This window comes from Aulonocara sp. 'chitande type north' Nkhata Bay, linkage group LG16 (genome assembly GCF_057382095.1).
Source record: "Aulonocara sp. 'chitande type north' Nkhata Bay isolate Kocher_YH1m ecotype deep benthic linkage group LG16, A_spYH_male_GT1.1, whole genome shotgun sequence".
Classification (NCBI taxonomy): Eukaryota; Metazoa; Chordata; class Actinopteri; order Cichliformes; family Cichlidae; genus Aulonocara; species Aulonocara sp. 'chitande type north' Nkhata Bay.
In genome coordinates this window covers 23,163,680-23,186,541 of record NC_141359.1, presented here as the reverse complement: position 1 = coordinate 23,186,541, position 22,862 = coordinate 23,163,680, and the positions used below count along the sequence as shown (strand labels likewise).

At 40.7% G+C, this 22,862-nt stretch overlaps 1 protein-coding gene across 1 annotated transcript; it reads left to right on the top strand.

Moving 5' to 3' along the window:
- The first annotated feature begins 17,794 nt into the window (after positions 1-17,794).
- sox21b (SRY-box transcription factor 21b) lies at positions 17,795-22,470 on the top strand. The gene is made up of 2 exons (XM_086267129.1): positions 17,795-18,089; positions 18,260-22,470. Exon 2 carries the CDS (start codon positions 18,277-18,279, stop codon positions 19,012-19,014), a length of 738 nt encoding a protein of 245 aa, XP_086123255.1. The 5' UTR covers positions 17,795-18,089; positions 18,260-18,276; the 3' UTR covers positions 19,015-22,470.
- The last annotated feature ends 392 nt before the right edge of the window (positions 22,471-22,862 follow it).

The window sequence follows — 22,862 nt, the reverse complement described above, 5'->3', positions numbered from 1 at the left end:
CGACACATTAATATTCAAACTGCTCCAGATAATCATAACAAGGTGTACGTGATTTGTTTTCATTGATTAAGTGACATTGCTCCAGCGTCTCTCGGCATGGTTATTAATATAGTTTGCATTGATATTATTCCTGCGTTAACAACAATTTCAACCAAGTGCGGTAGATTACTGGGCTGATTCAAAAGAGTAGCATCTCTGTGGCATGTGGCTTTAATCAGAAACGCTTCTGATGTAAAATCTTTACAACTTTAATCAATCTATGGATGCGCTTTTCAAACTGTATGCAAGTTTGAATAGCATAGTTTTAAAGAGGCTGTGCCCTGCTGTCAGATACCTGATATGTTTTGCAAATTACAAATCCTTCTAGGAATATGAATTAGGCTGTGCGAACTGAGTCCTGCTTCCATTTGTGGTGCGCACAGTTCAGATTTCACATGGTTTACATGAATTCTAGGAGATAACATAATCAGGCCAGTAATGCAGTAGGATTTTTTTTTATTGTTAATGCACTTCTTTTGTCAAATTGGCCCATGAACAGAAATAGCTAAACAAAATAAATAAATAGATAAACAGTGGGTTGTCATTATAGCCTTTATGCAGTGAGATTTCTGAGCCAAGAACATTTCTGAAGTTAACAGTATTTATGTTCCGGTAGCGTTGGTCACAGTCTGTCATACATTATTTGCATCTGCATGTCCGATTAGCAAATGTGACATATTCCTGAGATCAGGCTCCTAGCACTCTAACCACCCACCATGGCAATTAACTGTCTACTAAGCTAACAAGCGTAACACACATGCCTGATGCAAGCCAGTAGAATATCAAGCTACTCTCCTAGATGCATGCCTGTTTACCCTGTAGAACCACTGCGAACACACTGTACACATCCATTTTCTACATGCACCGGCTAATTTCAGATGTTGATTAACCTGCGGCGCTGGACTGAGCGGCTCTCACCATCGTCGATATGGGTTTATGCTGGGTTGCAGCTGGCGTTGGAAATCCACGAGGGACTAGCGAGAAGTTGTCGGGGAGGAAAGGTGCTCTTTGAGCTTTCATCTTCATCATGAGCACTTTAGCTGTGAGCCGAATGAAATTATCAACTGTGATACCGGCCTTTCTTGTCTTCAACCCTCATGCTTAAATCACATTGCCCTTGACATTTTGAGTGTTGTTATAACTGCTTTGAAAGAGTACGGCATGAAAAAAATGCCTGAATACATACGAATAACTCAAAGAACAGTGTCAAAGAAAGACAGCGCATTATACGCTGAATCGTTCTTATTGTGTGTCAGGTTGGAGGGCAACTGATTTACAAGAGTACAAGCGGCCATTTATGACAGTGCATGCTGTAGGTCATCATCGGGAAAAGAAGTAATTTAAGTACCAATCCACTGATGCATTTATTCTTCGAATGGGGCCTAAGCATTATCAGCACTGCTGTAAATAGATTGACAATGTCGTTTCACTATGTGTTGGAGACTTTTATCTAGTGTAACATCTGAATGTAAAAGAAAGCGCGCACATGTGTGTGTGTGGTTTTTATACATATATATATATATATATATATATATATATATGACAACAAATGGCACCAAACGAAACTATCTGTTCTAAAAAAGCATTGACCGTCAGGGCATAGCCAATATGGAGGTTAATCCATTCTAGTGTCTATACTATGGGATGCTTGTGGAGCCATATTTGCTTAGGGCAGCCATGCAAATTATTACTTACTGCCCTGTAAGCTGATAACACAAATTAGATACCCATTAAAGTTGAACAATGTATATAGAATGAGAAAAGATTGCAAGTGATACCTGAAGGGATGCTTAAGTCATATGGCACTAAAATATGCCTCATGCTTGCAAACTTCAAAAGTGGAGAGATGTTTATCCGTGGGATTGGAAGATGCATAATAGTAATCTCATATGCACAGAGGCAGCTGCCAGGTGGAGGATAGCACACTGCATGTTTATGAATAGAAATCATTACAGGGACTGGGGAGCATACCGGCATGGACCAGTGACACAGAACTTTTTTATCGTCTACCCAGTGCACAGTGCAGCACTTAAAAGTTCATGTTCCGAAATATTTAGTACAGTACCGCGTCACTTTATTTGTGGTCATTTAGAGCAGTGCTTGATTAGTGTTTTTAACTGAATGCTAATTACTTGAAGCCTTGACCTGAGTATGAGTCGTTCGTGCCATGCCGACACCTGAGGGGCCAGCTTTACCAGCAGTGCCACTGCTTCGCTCTTCCGCTCTACCTCTCAGCCTGTGCCTCTTATCAGATGAGCTACTTCAATTCATGTGTCAAACACCTCTTTGAGTGCAAATACAAATGTTCAGCAGCTTTTAAGAGGCAGAAGTGCTGTTTGTGGCTGTGTTTGACAAGGGAGGAAGTGTTTCTGGCCTGTTTGGGAACCCTAGCTAATTCTACCTTTGACTTGCCCGTTGTTGTCTTTGAGCCCCTTTCGCTCTCTGCTCCTCTGGCTGGCTGAGAGTTAGGGATTCATCTTAAAACCTCCCCTTTGTCTGACAGACCGTGGAGTCAGCAGTTATTCTTCAACTGGCGACTTTCAGTGCTTGGTGGTGAAAGAGATGAAGCTGAAACACAAAGGCAAATTAAGGGTACAAAAACACTCGCTATTGTTCCATTGTTGAGGGTCACAAATCGTCAAGTAAAAGCAACACAGCGTGGTTGAAATGTATTCGCCTTCATCCCTTTCCCCCCCTCCCTCCCATCTCCTCTCTTTATATTCATTAGATTCATTATAGGCCACAAAGGACTGCCAACAAAACAGCTTGTGATTTTAGTTGAATTCATCCCCCTCTGAGGCCTGCAGGGAAATTAAAGTAGGTGACTATCACTAGAGGGGGAGCAGGCTTGACACATCTGAAGCTTTCAGTGATGCTAATAGCCAAGCGTATCCAAAATACACAGGAGCTGACCTCAAACAGATTGTGGGGGTTTAAAATCATTAGTTTGCAAATGAAGCAAAAGTACATTGGATCTATGGAAGAATCAGCCCACTCTGAACCTTTGATTAGTGTTTGTCAACTCCCCTTTCTCTTCATACTCCCCCGCCCACTTGCAATCCAGAAATTAATAAAGGAGACATAGCGACACTTTGGAGAGAAGCGCTTGCATCTCCAGCACCTGTTAAACAAATGCACTTAAGGCAGGAATCAAATTCCAGGCAGGTTTAAATTGGTGTAAAATCTTCATTTAGATTATGTCCCCAGGGCCTGCTTATTACTTGAGATTTATATAGCATTAGTTCTGCCTCGCAAATGTGGTGCACCATTCCACCTCAGTGAAATATGAAGAGGTTTGATAAAAAGCTACAACAGCTTCTCTCATTAAAAAAACCTAAACCCTTTAAAGATTCATTAATTTAACTTGTGGCACGCAGCTCTGACATGCAGAGTTCTGTGCTTGTGCCCTTGAGCGCAGAATGTTATACAGTGTGCGAGATGCTGCTGTGGCTCATCGGCGTAGGTCTTTAAGAACAGGGCGCGCTGATAAAGTAGGCTACCTGCAACACGAAATACACCTCGCTGCATTTCAGCGGTTCATTTTGAACCGTGTTCCGTTGCTGGAAGAAAGCTAAATCTAAAGAATTCCTGTAAGATTCTTTGCACCTGTTGTCTTTTGGAAATCTGCAGTTGGTTCCGCTTGGTATCATGTCATGTTGCTGAGAGTGGCACACATCGTAGTGAAGGCTGGAACCTGGAAGGAAGCGACGACAAAGGCATTTCATTTGGAGCAGTACCCCTATTGAGTATGTCTGTTTCATTCAGCAATCTGTTTTGTTCTCCATCTCTTTCAATTTGTTTACATTTGGCCCCTACTGGAGAGGGACAGTCTATTGATTTATTGTCCCTGTTTCCTGAGAGTGGCGTTAAGAGTGCACAAGGCCCCCCGTCCTCAGGCCCTGCTCTCGCATTGTGTCGCCTCGTTGCTGGCTTCTGTTACCGAGACAGGCCAGCGAAAGGCCCTACCCAAGCATCACAAGGACCTCACAAGGAAAAAAAAAGCCTCAGCCGCACGAAGGCCTGAGAGACAGCGCTGCACAATGTAGCTTCGTCTGAATAGCAAGCGCTGTGGGGATGTTTGCCGCCCACAGAGGGCTTTTTGTCATCCTCGGTTTTCACTGAAACTTTCAGTTTTTAGGTGAGATCTCTTTTAAATATTTTTATATTTACACAATTTTATTAGCATGCAATTATTTTATGTATATATATATATATGAAGGAGAGATATAAATGGCACTTTCCCCCCATTTTTTTCTTCTATCAGTGTGCTTCGCAATCATGTCCTGTGACATCTCTCTTTTTTGTGCGCGGATGCTTTTCCATGAAAAGCACCTGTCTGAAATTCTACAGAACAATTTATACGAGTGAAAAGAATCATTCCAGATGAAAGTTGAAAACGCTTTTGTAAAAATGGCCTTTCACCAGTCTCGCTTGAAGATAAACAATTTCCCATGAATATATGGCTGGGCCCGCTATCTATCACAAAAATCAGACTGTGTCCCATACTGAGCCTATTGTAGTCTATTAAAAGGAATCCTTCCCTGTGGCAACCATTTTGCAGGTTTCAAGTAGATAAATGCCTTCCAAGAGGGATAAGAATGCATTTCTACAAAACTGCATTAAAGAGTAATGTTTGTCAACTACTCCGATAAAAACTTCACAGTCACAATTCTTTTTAGAGGCTGCAAATGCATTGGGAATGTGTAAAGCTGACTGGTCTGGGGAGGATGCCTACAGGTTAGCAGGCCTCATTTCCAATCTCTGACAGCAATATGTGTCGCCGTGCGCTTCATCCCGATTGCTCATGTTGAACACAAACCATGGTCACTCTATATATGGAAATCTCTGTCTTCAGGGCGAAAAAAAATTAAAAAGGTGAGATTGGCACTTTAACCTCCATGCCCCCCTGAAAATATGTTTTAGTCTGATACATTATACTACTGCGAATTATTTATCAAGAAGATACAAGCTTGATATTTCAAAAAAATAATGAGATGTTGAGGTGGCAGCTGGAATGTTCTGGTCCAGCGAGCAGCATCTATGAATCGGGGGAAATGAAGTAAATATGGCAGGCTGGGACACACCATGTGCTGAATGCGAAAGAGTGGAATGCGGTGTTTAGGTGGCAATGGCCCAAAACTTGAAATCTACCCTTTGTGGCTGCCTTCTCCAAGGAATAGTCATAGTTAATATTACGAATTCAGTGTTTTAAAAGAAATGCTCATATGAGGAATCGCCCATTAAAGCTCACTTCTCACCAAAATCAGATGTGTTAAGAAACGAAATTTTAATATCTGTTTCATGAAGGTTTTTTCCTTTTTGTGTTTATCAGACAGCTCGAAAGACGACGAGTCTAGAACCTATCAGGCAAGAAAAAAAAAGAAGCAAGTGTCGTGCTAAGTTGAATTGAAAGAGCTCACCTGTCGAAACGCTGCGTTCAGAGAACAAGTCATCCGATTATTGCAGTTCATAAAGCGCGATTCAAGGGAGGGGGGATCCATTCATTCACTTTGAATACAGTTGAAGTGTGTTTCTCAGATGAATGTCATTTGACAGGACAAAACAGAGAAAGTCTGTGTGTGTTACTGTGAATCCTGACAGCCCCTTGTGCTTTGATGAACGCTGCAATCAAGGTGAACCATGACTTGACGGATTCTTTTAAGGCTCAGCAACATGTTTTTCTCGATAAGCTATTCGAGCCCAAACAATGACGTTTAAAGCTCAGGTATGAGTTTAGAGAGAGCATTTTGCTCAAAAATCATTTATAAAATCATTCTCCGTGATCTCCGTGGTGTAAGATTGTTAATAAAATGTGAACTAGCTGAATATTAAGATAAGATTTGAGTCACAGTCAAGACACACGTCACACTTGTAACGAGTGTTTGAACTTGCTAACTAAATCAAATCAAATCAAATCACAAGAAAGAAAGTGTTTTATTTCAGCGCTCTCCCCCATCTCTTCTGCTCCCCGCCCCAAACTCTTGTCTTTGTTTTGAATTATTTCATCCTCTCAGAACATCCCGTTGCTTTTCAGGGCCCCTTTTGTTCTTGGTGAAGGGGTCTTTTATTTGGGAGAAATCTCCCATCTCAGACCAGCGCTTTGCCTTGATGCAGATCTTCATTAATCTCCAGGGCCACTGCGGGCTCTACAGCAGCCAGCCGTTTTGATGGGAATTGAATTTGATACCGTATTGTGGCTTGTATGGAAGCTAACAATGGGCTGTGTTCCTTCCTGTGTCTGTGCACAATCAGAGAGACCCAATTAAATAATTTGGTACAATAAAAGGGGAACAAAAGGATACCCAGGCATAAAGTGAGGGCTCCAACATTTGCATTCTACCTATTTCTGTATCATGTTAATTAATTCGCTTTGAAACCACGAAGGGAGGCACAATGGAAAAACAGTGCTACAACAGTTATATTCAGGTGACATGCTAAATCAACATTGTACAATAGGAAAATTCACTTCTTTCTTATTCATTTATTTTCACAAAAAGGTTCTAGATTTGATCACTTGTGATATTTTGATATCGGAAATGTATTTTTTCACATGGCACTGCACATGTATATTTAATTTCCTACAATATACAATAAATTAGAAAAGGCTCTCCTCCGACTCAGATAAAAAACACAACTTTTGTTTAAATAGGATTATTTTGCATCTAAAATGCTCTTACCTGCTCTTAATTAACAACGTGTGAATTGTGCGATATATAACTGCTTTTGTTGATGGTAATATATCATATTCAATGAAGGGTAAATGAATTATCCACGAGTGGCCCCGTGATAAGGGGTGATGGGACCCATATGGAGCTGTCAGTGGACTGCTGGTGGGCTCTCCTAGCCCAGCCACTGTAATTGAAAGAAATGAGCCATGGAGCTGACACATTAGCAGTCTCCCCAGAGATGGACCACACAGTCCACGCACACACATGCACACACAAATGGACACACATACACTGGCTTACTTTTTATATATCATCTACACAGACTCTCCCTCCCTGGAAGTGTAACCCAGACAATGTCAGCCTAGTTGGCGCAGGGCAGTTGCCCTACTGTAACTGAGACAGGGTGTAAGATTGGGTAGGTCTCCGTCTGGGTTAAGGGGATAATGAGAAACTGCCCTGCAGTGAGTTAATCAGCTCATCGCTCTCCCAGCACTGCCATTTATTTGCTGTTTATTCCCCAGCACAGGGCCCCCAGGGGGAGGCCTGTCTGTGAGGCAGCACCTGCAGCTTCCCCGACGCTTGATTTAGTGCTGTAAATGCTGCTTGTGGGCCAGATTACGCTGGACAGTGATCAAACCCTATTTGCACTCTGATTAGACAAACTGCTCCCTGCACTGACCAGGCTGAAGCAATTCTCCTTTAGCAATTTTATATTGCTGCCCTGTGTAAAAATGATTAACACTGCCTGAATGAATGTGGCAGCACATTCACCACAGCCGTATTACTGCCCAGCCCTGATTCTGAACCGAGCATCTGCATTACTGCTAACCATCAGCCGACTGCTACAACAACATATCTGATATTTATCTGCTTAACCACACAAGTTTCACTGTTTTTGTATGATTAGGTGGGACTGGATTATTACCATCTCCTAATAGCTCTCAGATAATTACGGTATATATACATACATATCACATACTATTATAATTGTTATTAAATAGCAAACTGAGCGTGTATAATAAAATGACAGCTTTGTGAAATATACTTTATGTTTATGTTTTTATGGCTAATAAGAGAACAACAATGGAATTCTGAGGACATCTGCACACGCAAACACAGTATGCTTTGTAAGTGGTAATGATCATCACATGTTATTAGTGTTTTATTGTTGATAAATGATTTATTACTGCTCTCTGAGCCTGTCTTCTTTCATAGGCTGTCAAATTCTGCTCTTTCTTCGAAGTCGTCAGCATCTGAGAGACCTGCACAAGGTGTCCTTTAGTGTTATGGTGCAATGATGTGACCTGTCTCTCTCCCAGCTAGTTACATATCAACGTGTCATCAGGAACCTTTGGCTTCACGTTTTAAAGCACTTCCTAAACCTAAAAAAGACATTTTTGTGCCCAATTTTTTGAGTGCGTTAGGACACAGATTGCACCCCCTACCTGCCTACTAAGATCCTCTTTAGAATAAGTATTACATGCAGTTTCAGCTTTGCAAGAAAAAACAGTCAGATATTGCTCACAGTTGATTTCAAAACCAATTATCAATGAAGGCATATTAATAATTATAATTCCATTGTTTAACTACAAAATAGCTAATGACTAAAGTTTAGTTAACTATAAATTTAGCATCTGTTATCACTCATTTTAAACTGGTAATAAACTAAAATACCAGCCTAAGCCTAGAAAAAGCAGCATGTTCTGCTTTGGGTTATAAATAAACTTTGAAAAAAAATTAAATACAACTAATTAAAAAGAAGAGAAGTTGCTGTGAACCAATTGAGGCTATGCTCGTGTTGGTCAAGTTATATGAGTCATTATTTATGATATTTTTTATCATTCTTCCTACCCTCAATGTGTACATATGAGCACACATATGAACACATTCACATATGTGTGCACTTACTTCTAAGAACAGACAATACATCCTGTAACCTTCAAAGGTATTGTATAGAGAGAAGGTCTCCTATTCCTATTAGAATGGAAGGCACTCCACCTTGGTCATTGTACAGCATATTTTCATGCTTTAGTGCTGGACAAAGCCTGCTCTTTCCACCAAATGATCAGACCATCTTAAATGTTTACACAATGCACCTGAGACTGAATGGGAACCTGTGTAGTGCACTGGCAAGGTCGCATTCATTTCATTCTGTGCAGATGTCATTTTCTGATCTGCTCTTTTTACCCTGATCCTCCCTCAGACTTTTTCCTCGTCGTCTTTCGTATTTATTGTATTACTATAACCCAACGCAAGACCCATTTAGGACTGTGCTTGAGCGAGTGGCAAGCGCACTGAGGCAAAGGGGTATTATTGTGAAGGAAATGTACAGTATAAACAGCTGAAAAGAATAGATTGCAATGCTCATAATGGAATCTGAAAGCTTTCATTTTTCCCCTCATTGTCTCTCCTTCCTTCTCTAAGCAACCTTCCTCTTTCCAGCTATCGGAGCAAAGTTCTCCTCGAGAAAATGAAGTGCATTCATGCATCGTGAAAGAGGCTTTTAAGGTTGAGTACAGCTCAAACAAAAAGGAAGGTGAGCTACGGCTGGCCCGGGTATGACTCAATCTTTGTAACCTTGCTGTGCATAATTTAAGAATCGTGATGAAATGAATGGAGCTGGCTATGAAGCGCATCCATCCCACAATGCTGGGAGTCTTATTGGTATTCATTAGCACTTTTTGTCTGGGTTGCTTAAGTGACACAAGATGTTGTACGTTTTGTGGAAATTTTCTACATAATTAAACTCGAGCATTCAAAGCTGCTGATAGATTTCAACTGGCGAACAAACCGAGGTAGAACCAACGCTGTGTATGTTTTATTTCTTTTTTCCAAAGACATCTTTCTTGAAAATAATCTCATTGTGCTTTTATTGATTTGGAATGCCAAACTGATATACATCTTAAAGATTAATGTATGCTTACGATAAGATACAAAGAGCATTTTTTCCCTTAGCTGTCAAGCTCCCTCCCATTGCTCCTGGGCCCTTTCTCTCTTCATTTTGCTAACTGGTGCTCAAAGCTTCTCCTCCGCTGACCAAGCATCAGCTTCCCCACGCTGATAAATGGGCTTCTTTGAATTGATGGCAGGCTGGAGGAAAAAGAGATAATCCTAGATAATGTGGACACAGTTTTCATTTCTTGTCACCCAATTAAACTGCAATTATCCCACTCGCAGGAGAGGAGAAAAGTGGAAAGAATGGCTAAAGAATGGGTAAGCGAGGCTCCCTGGGACACTTTCTACCAGACACATTAGCCCAGATTTGCTCCATTCTGATAAAAGAAACCCATTTCTTGCACTTGGCAGTGCGCAGTGAGTGGCAAACCAGCTGCAACCTGGGGTTTAGAAAAGAATGCCTGTATAATGTTTGTGCCATGCCTCAAAGTGGTTGAGAAGAAACAGATCAGAACATATACAGGTTGTTGCCACATTAAAGCAGCGTGGCGTTTGTGTGGCGCTACATGTGTCTTTAGCTGCAGACACCAAGGTTTTATCCCTCAACAGCCCATATGGAGTTTATATATTGTTATTATGCTAATGTACGAGACACATTGTCAAAAGGGACAAAAGTGTGCATTTCGTGAAACCTTTGTCATGGCTGACCAATGCAAGAACCCTGGAGTTGACTACACAGGGGTTCAAAAACCTTCAAACAGTCTTTCAACATATCCAAAAGTGCTTTAACCGAGAGCTTGTGTGCACCCACTGTTCCCGCAAGAATCGACCGCTGCTTTTAAAAAAGGGACGCTTCCTCTGTGAATTGTTTGCCTCCAGATGAATCGAGGCTGGGTGAAACTCTCCCCTGGCACAAAATCTAAGAAGTAAATGAATGTCTTTTGTAATTACTGTTCCTCTTAGTAATTATCACACAGGACAATTTATGGATTAACATATTGATTTCACTTGACCCTTGGCAAGGCTTAATTTGAGCAGAGAGGTTACTTTCGGCTTGTGCTGCCAAACGCAAACACCCCTGAGGGCCCCTGGTGGAGCTTTGCTCTTTAGGCATGTCACATCATCTTTAGCAAACATCCCAAAGGGACGATGATCTGACTCTCGCAGGGTCCCACTCTTTGGTTCTGGTATCTCACTTTATTTATTTTAGCCAAACATTTAAAAAGAAAAAAGAAAAAGGAAAAAAAGCACAAGTGAAAAACTAAGAGGAGCATTGGTAAGAGTAATTCATTAATCTTCATGCAGGCGATTAGCTGCTTTGAAGTCTTTGATTTTGAAAAGCCACGTTCCTTGCTTTACTATCCCTCCCTCACAGGCTGTTTAGATAAACATTGGAAATAAACAGATTAGTTAAAATCATTAGGCAAACATCTTAACACGCTAACACAGGCTGTCTGCTTTGGATTGCTGATAAGTGGAAGCCCTTCTGCAGTGGCATCGAATGATGCTGTCGCGTGCGCTGCGTGCGCTGGATCGGCGCTGTGGCGGCGGTGCGTTGCTGATTATGGAGAGGGGAGAATACTCTGTCAAAATATGATCAATATTTCCTATAAGTGCCTCCGCTGCTCTGCATGAGTAATGGCCTGATTAAGCGTGCAGCACGAGAGAGGCTAGTGTGAATGCAGCCTCTCCACTGCTGTGTCCATCAAATAATGAGATCACCTGAGACAGCCACTGTCACACACACACACACACACACTGAACAGAACATGCTGACGGGACACTTACCCTCTCATTGATCATACTGTCATTCAAGCCAGTGCTTAGGAAGAACACGTGCACACAGATGACTTTTGCACACACAGACACACGCACAAACATATTTGGAGACAAACAAACAAACAAAAAAACTGCGCAGGTATCGCTAATCTTTCCATGTGTTTTGTGTCTGGAACAAACGGCTCTTACTGCAGTTGCTCGAATGGCCACATGACAACACCTCTACAAAGTGCTCACCGAGAGAGAAAGAGATGCGATGTTCAGCCGCAACACTGAGCCATCTGCAGGAAGTTGGTTTCACTCTCGTGAAAAGTGGGACTCCTTTTTCTCTCTCAGTGACACGGTTATTATCTTGGTCACTTAATCTCCTCAAATAAGATTGATTTCTCCTTTCAAGCTGTGTTAGAGTGCCTCTGTCAGAAGGCGCTCGAGCCATGGGAACCATAGAGTTCCAGTGCATCCTCACAATATTCCCATTTGATGGAGGTCACAGTCACCCTGCCTGTTTCTTTGACGTAACGATGAGTCGACGCACAAAGGCTCTTTCATTGTTACAAGTGATGGAGAAAGGCACGGCTATGTGCACAATACGCGACAGGAAAGGATGCAGCGCTTTGAGCGTGTCATACAAATGCAAACAGGCACTCTGAAACTGACAGCTAATTATATACAAAGATAATAATCACCAAACTGTCAGTAATGTGATCACAAAAGAAGGAAAAGAAAAACTTTTGCTACGTATTTCTCTCACATTAATGGGTAGTTTAGGGGTAATTAAGGTGTAGATCCAAAATGGAAGTAACATCAAGAATTTAGTTAGTGCTACAAATGTTTGGGTGATTGAGAATCCTCAAAAATTCTTATACATATATAATATATTTAACTCTTACATTCGCCAGAATATATATTCATTCACAGCACTGTTTGGTCTCTGTCAAGGTCAGTCTTCTGCTCAAGCTTAGTTAAGTCATCTGCTTTTGTTTTTTTCTCTCTTTGGGTTATTTTTCCTTATTCTACCTTTCATAAATGACTTTTAGTGGGAATTTTCGAGTATAATGACGTATAGAAAAGGGTAAAAAAAATAAATCACAGAAGGTCATTTTTAATAGGCAACCTGTGAATACTTTGAACAGTTTCGCAGTTTGATGTGATCACATTTAACTTTCGCTTTTCTTCTTTACAGACCCGCGTGTAAAAAAGCATTTAAAAGTATACATAAATCTTGACCTTTGACTTTTCACGGTTTTTACCTTTTGTTTATTCAGTTCAGATGAGCACAAATCAATAGATTCATTCTTTGCATCCCATTCAGAACATCAAGCAAGGTGGTTCATCAAGTCAAAAGTAATTAATAAGCTGGACTCAATAAGCTGCCAACTTTTACGCGAGTGTCTTTGACACTGTGTGCGGTGTTAAAGATGAACGAGTCACCTTTTGGAATTTTTTTTTCTTTTCCTCCCTCTGAAGGACGATGGGGCACTAGAAAAGCCCAAATAGCATGATACTGCGCTGCCACGGGTTCAAGGAGATTGGATCTCTTATTGTTTGCGGAGTGGCCTCAATTCAGCTCGGACATAAAGAGCGAGAGACTAGGAGAGGACTGAGAGAGCGCAGTCTTTGTGGGGCTGAAGGAAAAGGGTGGATAAAAAATTGCCTTGGTGCATCAGTTTTCTCTGATCCCAATTGGAACTATACGTGTATCTGAGAGATGAGCTATCTGTGGTGGGCTGTGCCACAAGCAGGCCTTTTCTTCCCTCTGTCTCTATGATGAGTTAGCAGGACCTGGAGTGATAAAGCTGATAGAAGGGCTGCTATCAGGTGGCAGTCTGGGTAATTACAACTCTCTATTTGGGGCTTTGCAGCGATGCTGTGGCGATAAGGGGAATATAATAAGGAAGAAAGGCCAGTGATAATGTATCCGCTAAATGGTTCAAAATAGTCTATCATTGGAAAAGTCATCTCATAGCCCCGAGGTAAGCAAGTATCTTTGGATATGAACCACGGGGCTCTGCCATAGAGAATACGTGGCAGGTTTAAGCTAAACATATACCCTGCGGGTGGGTGGCAGCAATCGCAGTTCAAAAATCTGACTTTTCACAAACGGTTGGATCGGCCGTTTTCTTTTTAATGATCCAGGAAGTCATTTGATTGCCGCTGCTATTTTGTTTGCCCCTCGGGGTGTGGAGATATTCTGCAGTGTGAGATTACATATAATACTTTGACAAGCGGCGGTTTAAAGATGAAGGTCTTATCAGCCTGGCGGACTCCACATGCTTCTGTGTAGCCATTCTCCTTCCATAATGTGCTTTCAAAGTTTGTTGTAACTGTCAGTTGAGGTCCTCGAAGATTGAACTGACAATCACTCCCCGTTTTTCTTCCCTCTTTACCATCATTCAAGCTTTCACACACACACACACACACTCTTGCGCACACACTCTCGCTCAGTCCTCAGGGCCATTTTGCCTGTTCAAGTCCCCAGTCTTTAATTTGTGTTCTATCTTGTATGGCTTTTTTATTGTGAATCACAGATTCCCTCACCAGGGATCATGACCACTATCAATAGTATTTTCACTAATGTGATTAAGTTAATACTGTGCTCTATGAGGGGATTATTTCTCAATTCCTCTTGATATGCGTAATATTTAGGTTGTGATTGAGTAAATATTTTGGTTCTTCACCAAAATAATTCCCACTGAGACAAAGACACAAAATTCTGCCCTAAGGAGCAATAAAGACTGTATAATTAGAATGATTAAAGAACTGCACAACTAATTTGGCACTTATTGAATATATTTTGAGAACACAACCTTCAAAATAGGTCACATTTTCAAACCACAAAAAAATATTAACTTTATATTCACATTAATTATGCATTTATTCAGACATTCTGCGTGTGACTCATTTGAGGTGATGCTGAAGTCGGCATTGTCTCTTTACCAATCCTGTCATTATGTTGCCTTGCACTTAAGCATGTTTTCTACGTATTGTAAACGCTGTAAAGGAACCTCATTAGACAAAATGACTTCTAATCTAAACGCAATCACCTTTAAATAGTAATCAATGGGATCACTTTCAGCACTAAACTGTTTGTCATTAACACTTTATCAAAGGCTCACTTGAGATAAGACTCTGCGGCTAATGGCGTGCGATAGTGACAAATTGACTTTCAATGCTCTCCACATCACGGGGAAAACACTTTTGTCCTTCGCTGTATGTCACATTTATGCCTTAAAATTTGGGATTTTGTTGTCCTGTTTTCTTTTAGTGAGTGATTAGCAAAAAATGTGCAAAAATGATGAAGCGAGTTAACTGAAAATATCCAGTAATTATGTGTGTAACAGAATTATATTTCTCCATCCTTAAAGCGCCGCTTTTATGATAGCTATCGCGCTTTTAAATAGGTTTTAGCTAAATTAATGAAATATTTGGATCCTGATTTGTGCTCTTTATCTGCACACTTAAATCCTTAATCTGAAAATCATCTGTAAAAAAAACCCCCAAAAGTGGAGCAGTTGTCATGAGCGTGTAGGGGTAAATAAAGATCATCTCAGCACAGTCGAAATGACTACCTTTCGCTGTGGAGGTGTACGCTTCTCTCTTGGCTCGGTCTGCATGAAGCAGCCACGGCGGCAAAAAAAGGAAGGGGAAGATCCAGGCAGAGCTGTGATCAGACAAGCAGAAAGAAACCACATCAGGTACACAATCAGGAACCCTCCCTCTCCCTTTCTACAAACCTCCCCGATAATGAGCAAACTTTCATGTGACAGTAAATACTCCCCACTCTGGGGTTTGAAGTGGCAAACAGAAGATATTGTTGTTTACCCTCGCTTTTTCTCCCCCCAGTCAAAGGAAAGCCATCAGATAGCAAGAGGTCAACTTGTGTTCCCTTGAAATCAATTTATTTTAAAGACCCGATTCCCCCTCCTTCCAGCTCCAATGGGAGAATAACAGTAAACACTTTGAAAAGTGGGAGGAGGTGAAGTGCACATCCTACAATATTCTTTATAGATGAGGGCTTTTTATGCAAACTGGGATTATCCAGGGATCCTCATCAAGTCTCTCCCCACAATTTGTTGTGCTTTCTCACAGACTTAGTGGAGTGTTGAGCAGAATAAACTGTTTGTCGCTATCGTGGAGATTCTTGCACCTCCAGGGGGTCCTATTTCAGAGTGATGGCTTTAGCACTTTAGAGTGAACTGTGCGCGATCTCCCCGGGTAGGAAAATGTCCCCATGGGCTTGTTGTTGCTGCTGTCTGCCTTCTATTTGCATGATATTTTTCTATTCACTCTTATCATCAATGTGCTGTGAGGTGGGAGTGCTGGCTCCGTCTCAGAGGCTGGACCCAGGCTTTATCGGCAGGTAATTCTCCCACTCTCACTAACTCATGTTGAATTATTTAAGTGTTCCTTCTAGGACCCAAGCAGAGGTTAAAAAAAAAAGAAGAAGCAGGGGGGGGGAACACAGACTGGAGTGTTTACTGTTGTTGTTATATTATTATTATTATTATTATTTTAGATATGAATTCCATTACAAATTGAATAAATTAATGTTGTATCAGTCTACAATATAATAAGCTCTTCTTTCAAACAGATAAAACAAATCCTGACATTTTTTTCTGAGCACACAACCTCCTTGGTGGCTGTACCTGCCCCGTTAAAGCAGGCATCAAATCCGCAATATACATCATTAAAACAGAGGCCATAATTTATATATTTCCATGCAGTCAAATAACCCTAACAATAAAAGAGAACAGCAATGAGAAATTCATATAAATAAGTAAATAAGAAATCTCGAGGGGCCCAGTGACAGCAAGCATGTGTGCACATACTTACCTCTGCACGTCTAGAACTTCCAGCGAGAACTTTCCACTCGGGCTTCTACGTACAGTTTATAGAAATGTTTGCACTTTGGTGTCACGAGAGGTTTACGCTCCTGTGGAGTGAGCGCGTGCAGCGCTTCGTTGCGGGAACGTTATCGAGGTGAATGACACGCGAACAAAAAAAAGGGGCGCGCGGTGCTGAGAGATGCTGCCAGCCAGCTTATAAGCAGCAGGTTTGTCTCTCATCTGGTCCCCGTTTCCGGCGCGGATCATCTTCACCTTGTCAGGTTTCGTACCTGAAACAAAAGAGCGATGCCTCAGTGAGCGTCTTCTCTCCGCGGTAATAAAACAACGCTAATCCTTGTAAAAAGAAATGTGAATAAGAAAAAAAAAATCCTCATCTTCACTTTGGGTCTTTACTGATAACTTTCAATAATTTCCCGACATAATAATAATAATAATAATAATAATAATAATAATAATAATAATAATAATAATAAAATAATTCCACATTCTATATTGTGTAACTGGAGATTAAGCTGAACCGTTAAAAAAGGACAACACTAAGGTGAATTGAATTAAACTTCCGTTTATATCCTCATTTAAACGCTCGACCTACAGCCTAATTCCTCATTTATAATATTGTTCGATGCCGCTCTTCTATTTCCTTTTTTGTACACACACATACATATGTATATAATTATGTGCAACAGAGAAGGTGCCAGAACAAGCCACTTAAACCTACAATTTGCTCAACAGGTCCTGCAGATAGCTGTAATTGCTTAGTTGAATATTCGACAACCTAATTTCAGTTGTTGATTCGCTGCCCTTGGGAAAGTCCTTTGAAGTGAAAGTGAAAAGGGGGATTTCAGGAAAGTAATTAATTTTCACCAAGCGCGATTAGAAACACTTCAGACCTCCTCAACATTTGCTTATTTACCACAAATACCGCAATATCAGAAAATTAAAGAAGACATTCTTTAGCTCTCGTGTCGTCTTGTGCTCGCGCTACTTTTTTTTGTTTTGTTTGAATGGCATTGCCACCCAAGGGGAAAGAGGGAAGGGAAAAGGGACAGCAGACGGAGTCACCGGTGAGGACGAAAGGTGAGAAAGTGGAGTGAGCTGGTTTGATTTGTCAAACGCACACATGAAACTGAGAGGAAGTGTCTACTGATACCTTTTAAATCAGTGAAAGCACGCGAGTTGTTGTTTTTTTAACTATCTGATTTCAGAAATTCAATACAAGGTGAGAGTAAACGTCAACGAACATCTGTCTGCAGTCGCTTTCCACCCTAAACCTGACAGCATTATTAATTTTCACATGTGCTGCCGTCCTCAGGTATTTCAGGTACATCTCTTAAGTAGCCTACTTTTTCTTTAAAAAACTAAACACAAAGTTCTCATTAGAATAAAGCTGTTGGGATGAAAAGATGAAACTACTGACCTTTAACACCGAGGACACACAGTTCTCATATAATACATAAAGATGTAAATACGAGATGCGTATAACCTTTAAAATCAGGGTAGAATAAAAAAAAAGAAAAGAAAAAAAAACTGTCCAGCAGTCGTCTGCGTGATCGCTGCAAGTGCGCATGCGCTAGCAGCACTTTCACTACCTGCCGCACAACCCCTGTATTTCACATGGGGCAGGCGGGAGTTACCATTCACTTGCGTGTATGCTGCTGCTGAGTGCTGGTTGACAGTCTCAGGCGACAAGAGGAAAGCAAGGCACAGTTTTTCTTTTGCTTCATCTTCTTCATCTTTACCAACGCCGTACCACTGCTGGATGGAACCATGAAGCAGGAAACACTGGAGCACTCTTAAGGACGCTGCCGTTTGTACTTTTCGCATGATAATCACCGGGGAGATGAAGAACTGAAAGTGTTAAGTAAGTAAGCAAACGTACGAGCTGCAGTCTAAGTGAATCTTCATTTTAATGTCGTCCTGCTGACGCTGTCTGAATAAGCTGCTCTTTATAAAGTGCGTTTTGTTTTTTCTGTACTTAACTTGGAAGTTATCTATACTTTGTTTGATTTTTGTGCAATATTTTGCTTTCAGAGACAGTTTGTGCCAACATGTCTAAACCGATGGATCACGTTAAACGTCCGATGAATGCTTTCATGGTTTGGTCCAGAGCCCAGCGCAGAAAAATGGCTCAGGAGAACCCTAAAATGCACAACTCCGAGATCAGCAAGAGACTGGGAGCGGAGTGGAAACTTCTCACCGAGTCTGAGAAAAGGCCATTCATCGACGAAGCCAAACGGCTGAGAGCGATGCACATGAAGGAACACCCAGACTATAAATACAGACCGAGGCGGAAGCCCAAGACTCTGATGAAAAAAGACAAGTTTTCTTTCCCCGTGCCCTATAATCTCGGGGAGCACGACGCACTCAAAGTTAACGGGCTTTCCACTGGAGCACTTTCCGAGTCTATCATTGGGAACCCCGATAAGGCAGCAGCAGCTGCTGCGGCTGCGGCGGCCAGGGTATTCTTCAACCCCTCCATGTCCACGAACCCCTACTCATTTTTCGACCTGGGATCCAAGATGACCGAGCTTTCCCCACCTTCGTTTCCGTACGCTTCTCCTTTGGGTTACCCGCCGGGAGGCGCTACGGCTTTCACCGGGACAGGTGGCGGGACGCACGCCCACACTCACTCACATCCGTCCCCGGGAAACCCAGGCTACATGATCCCGTGTAACTGTACGGCCTGGCCCTCAGCAGGACTTCAACCACCCTTAGCATACATTCTGCTCCCCGGGATGGGAAAACCTCAACTTGAACCGTACCCTGCATATGCTGCGGCATTATGATAGGCCCACTTTGGACATCTGAGAAAATGAAATGTGAAATCAAAACAAACAGAAAAAAAGCTATTCACGCAAGAGTTTTATTGTGCATGCACAAACCTGTACATGTGATGAAGTGCTCGTCGTCTCAGATATCACATGTGTATGTATATTGATTAATGCCTTTATCTAAGGTAATGCTTATTTAGAGAACTCTCTAATCTATTATTACCAAGCCATCACTTCACACAGCCACAAGGAAAAGGACTAAAAAGATGGCACACATGCACACAGTTGAGAGAGAGGTATAAAAGCAGTTTCCCCTTGTGAAAACTCATTTTTAAGGGTGTCCTGATCGATTTCTATCTTTTGCACCTGCCTGACTAACCAGTTTGGAATCAAGGGCAGCATATACAATGACCATGTTAAGGATCAAGGCATTTCCTCGCAAATAAGTTGCCGGAGGTTATAATTCACGGGTTAAGGGGAGTTGTTACAGCACTGTAAATGTGTACAGATAAAAATGACTTTAGTTTATTTGCCGTTATAGGCTTAGTGTTTGAGATAGGGCCAGGAAGCTACGTATTTCACTAGAAACCCGGTGTATATTTTGAGTTTTTAAACCGTTTTATAGATGTCTGTACTATTTATTGTTTAGTGGAATCTATGGTGAACCAGACGATTTTTAAAAAAAAAAAAGTGAATGAGGCTAGTTCTGTATTATTTGCACATGAAACGTAGAGGATGTAATTTATTTTGAAGGTGATATTCAGTTTTAATGCTTTATAACTTTCGGGGTTTGATTCACCAAACCCCATTTTCTTTCTCTTGAAAAAAAAGTTCAGATTTGAAGATGCAGAAGAAGATTAAAAAAAGTTGCAGATGGAAGTTTATTTAGTGGGTTTATAATTTCCTGGATTCACCATTCTCCCACTCCTCGTATCATGTGCAGAAAAAAAAAGACGTTTTTAACTAACTCTTATGGAATTTGTATGTTTTGTGTTTTCTTTAACCTCCGTTATGTACTTCAAACTATTGCTACTGTTCACTTGTTCAGCAAAGGACTACAATAAAGCGTATTCGGATTAAACGGAAGGGAATCGCGGCTGTAGTTCTTGATGAGATGAACAAGATTGTTATCTTTTCTTTTTCCTGCTCTTGCTCCTCAGTCCAGGTGAAGTGTAAGGTATCCTCCAAAGGCCGCTTTTGTCCGCGCATTGAATGGCATTACTAGGGGGGGAAATCTAAATCAGCCCATTGTTATCAAGAGCCAAAACCTTATTTATCACAATTTTAATCGTGAATAGGAAGGAAGATAAAACTGTGTGGTACTCTGAGCTTTCTTTTTCCCAAGGAGAAAGAAAGAAAAAAAGGAGAGAGCTGCTTTAAGGCTGCAGAACAAACACGTCTTTTATGCTCTAAATCAGCCTGAGCTGCGCGCTCTAAGGTAAAAAAAAAAAAAAAAAACTCCAAACAGCAATAGCAATTAATACAAATTAAAAGAACAATAACTTAAATTTTAAAGACAAATAAATGCTTATCACCCGATTTAAGGAGTGTGCAGTCACGTGTGCGCGTACACCTGCGTGCGTAAAACAGGTGTGTATGTGCGTTACCGCGCACGTAGTTTTTTTTTTTTTTTTTTAAGTAAAATGCGTAATTTAAGCAAAGCGCTTCTACCAGACTACACTAAGAGATTAATTCATAAGGATCAGAGCGATTATGCAAAACTAATTTGGACAGTCCAGGGATAATTATCTCCGTCACGGTTAATTAAACCCTTTCACCGCTATGTTCTCCATTGTAACACCTCGATCTCTCCTTTTTACGGAACTTCCTTCTTGGCCTCGAAAACAGCGCGTTGTGTTTAGTTCACAGTAGAAAAGCGCAGAGCGGAAAAAAAATGTGTACTTTTTGACACCGGAATTTGAAGCTTTCCTCCAGGTTAGGCCTCTTTTTTTTAAAGAAAAAAAAAAAAGAACTCCTCGTTCTTTTTCATTTTGTAATGAGATATTTCTGAATGACGTGTCACGAACGACAAAGCGTATTTTTTGGAGGTGTCATAAAAGGGCAAAACTGTCGGATCAAAACAGAGATCGTCCCGGAGGCTGTGAAAGAATCCGCATTGCGAGTTCAGCGACCATTTCTTTCTCTTTCTTTGACCCTTTTTTATTATATTTTTTTTTTCTTGAGCAAAAGAGGAAGAAAGCTGAAAGAACTTTTTTCCAACTCTGGGAGCGTTTAGACGGTCGAGGAGGTTTTGTCTGGGAACAAAACGTGGGTTGGGAGGTTTTGTGAGAGTGTTGTTTGTTGAAGTGGAGCTCAGCAAAAGCGGCTGCTTTCCCTCATTGTGATGAAAGCAATCAGTGGTATTTGGAAAACTGTTAGCATTGTGCACTTCTTCTGTGTCCATTGTGGAGGATTTCTTTTCACAAGGTTTTTTTTCAGTCGATCCAGCTGGCCGGAGTGAATAGCAGTGCAATGTGTACACGCTTTGTCCCTCCAAGCCCTTCAAGTAGCCCACATTGAATAGAGTGAGTTGACACTGCATGACAGTGAAACAACATAATAAAAAATACATGAGCGCATGAATAGAAGCAGGCGCATAAATAAATAAAATGGGTGGCCAAAACTGGATAAACTGAATGACAAAACGGTGAAAGGGGAACAAAAAGATATTTAACACGCTAGATTAGCATTAGAATGCAATCTACAAGCCAGAACAATTGATGAATAGGTTTACCGGCCAAGAAAGAAATGGACTAAATGCCTTTTGAATAGATAGCCTATGTTTTTTCTGACTAAGAGGGGAACTCAATGGGAAAGGTGGAGATATAACTATGGAACAAAAGTGGGAGAAAACTTTTTTTTCTCCCTCTATAAAATGTTGATTTTCTTGCAGGAAAACCAGGAGAAATAAAATCAGATTCTGGCGACATAATATATAGTTGGAATAATTTGGGGATGATTAAAAGTCTAAATACTTGGATATATAACCAAGCTAAACTGACAGACTTATTAGGGGTAATTCTTCCAGGTTCTCCTGACTTTTGATCCTTATCCTTAGTTTTGCAATTGCAATTAAGAGAGATCCTTTTTTTCAGTAGGTGAACTTTTCTCATTACACTTTTTCTCTGTCTGAAAAAAGTTAAATCTGGCCACAGAAAGAGCTGCATGATAAGCATATGATGTAATCAAAATGTAAAAAAATAAAAAAATTTGAAGGTGCTAATCATTGTGAGCAACTGTTAAAAAACACTGGGGGAATTCAAAGGGTTGTTCAGATTAAATAAAGATTAAATAACTCTTTTATCTAAACCGAAAGTAGTGCAAGTAGCAGCCCTCCGTCAGGTACAGTGCCTTTTGTTGGCATCAAGGGAGGGAGGCATAGAAAGCATTTATGTCTATTTGATATATCTGAAGTGTGTACATGAGATAAGGACTTCTCTTTCTAAAGAGCAGGTTGTAAATTAATTTTTGACTTTATTGATGTCTGTTAAACTCTGAGCAAAACTGGCAGCGGGGATCTGACATGACAAGTGCTTTTAGCTAAAGTGTTATTCATAGAAATTAATAGTCTAATATTCAGAGAACACTCAAAAAATTAATAAAATATTTTAAATTCAACCAAATTAAATAGACTTCTTTTTTTATTTAAACTGTAACTAGTTAAAGAATATTTTTTAATAGGAAAAAAATGGCAAAAACTGAAATTAATGTTTTCATTGAAAAAGAATATCCAGACAATACATGCCTTGGTATTTTACTCTAGATATTGACAGTCAATACAAAGGTTTCTACATAAGATTTAAAGCCATGGCTGCCTTGTGTTTTCATAAGCCCCCGCCTGATGCCCTGATATCATTATGTCT

Coding starts and splice junctions, on each gene's coding strand:
- sox21b (XM_086267129.1), top strand. CDS start 18,277: ATGTCTAAACCGATGGATCACGTTAAACGTCCGATGAATGCTTTCATG.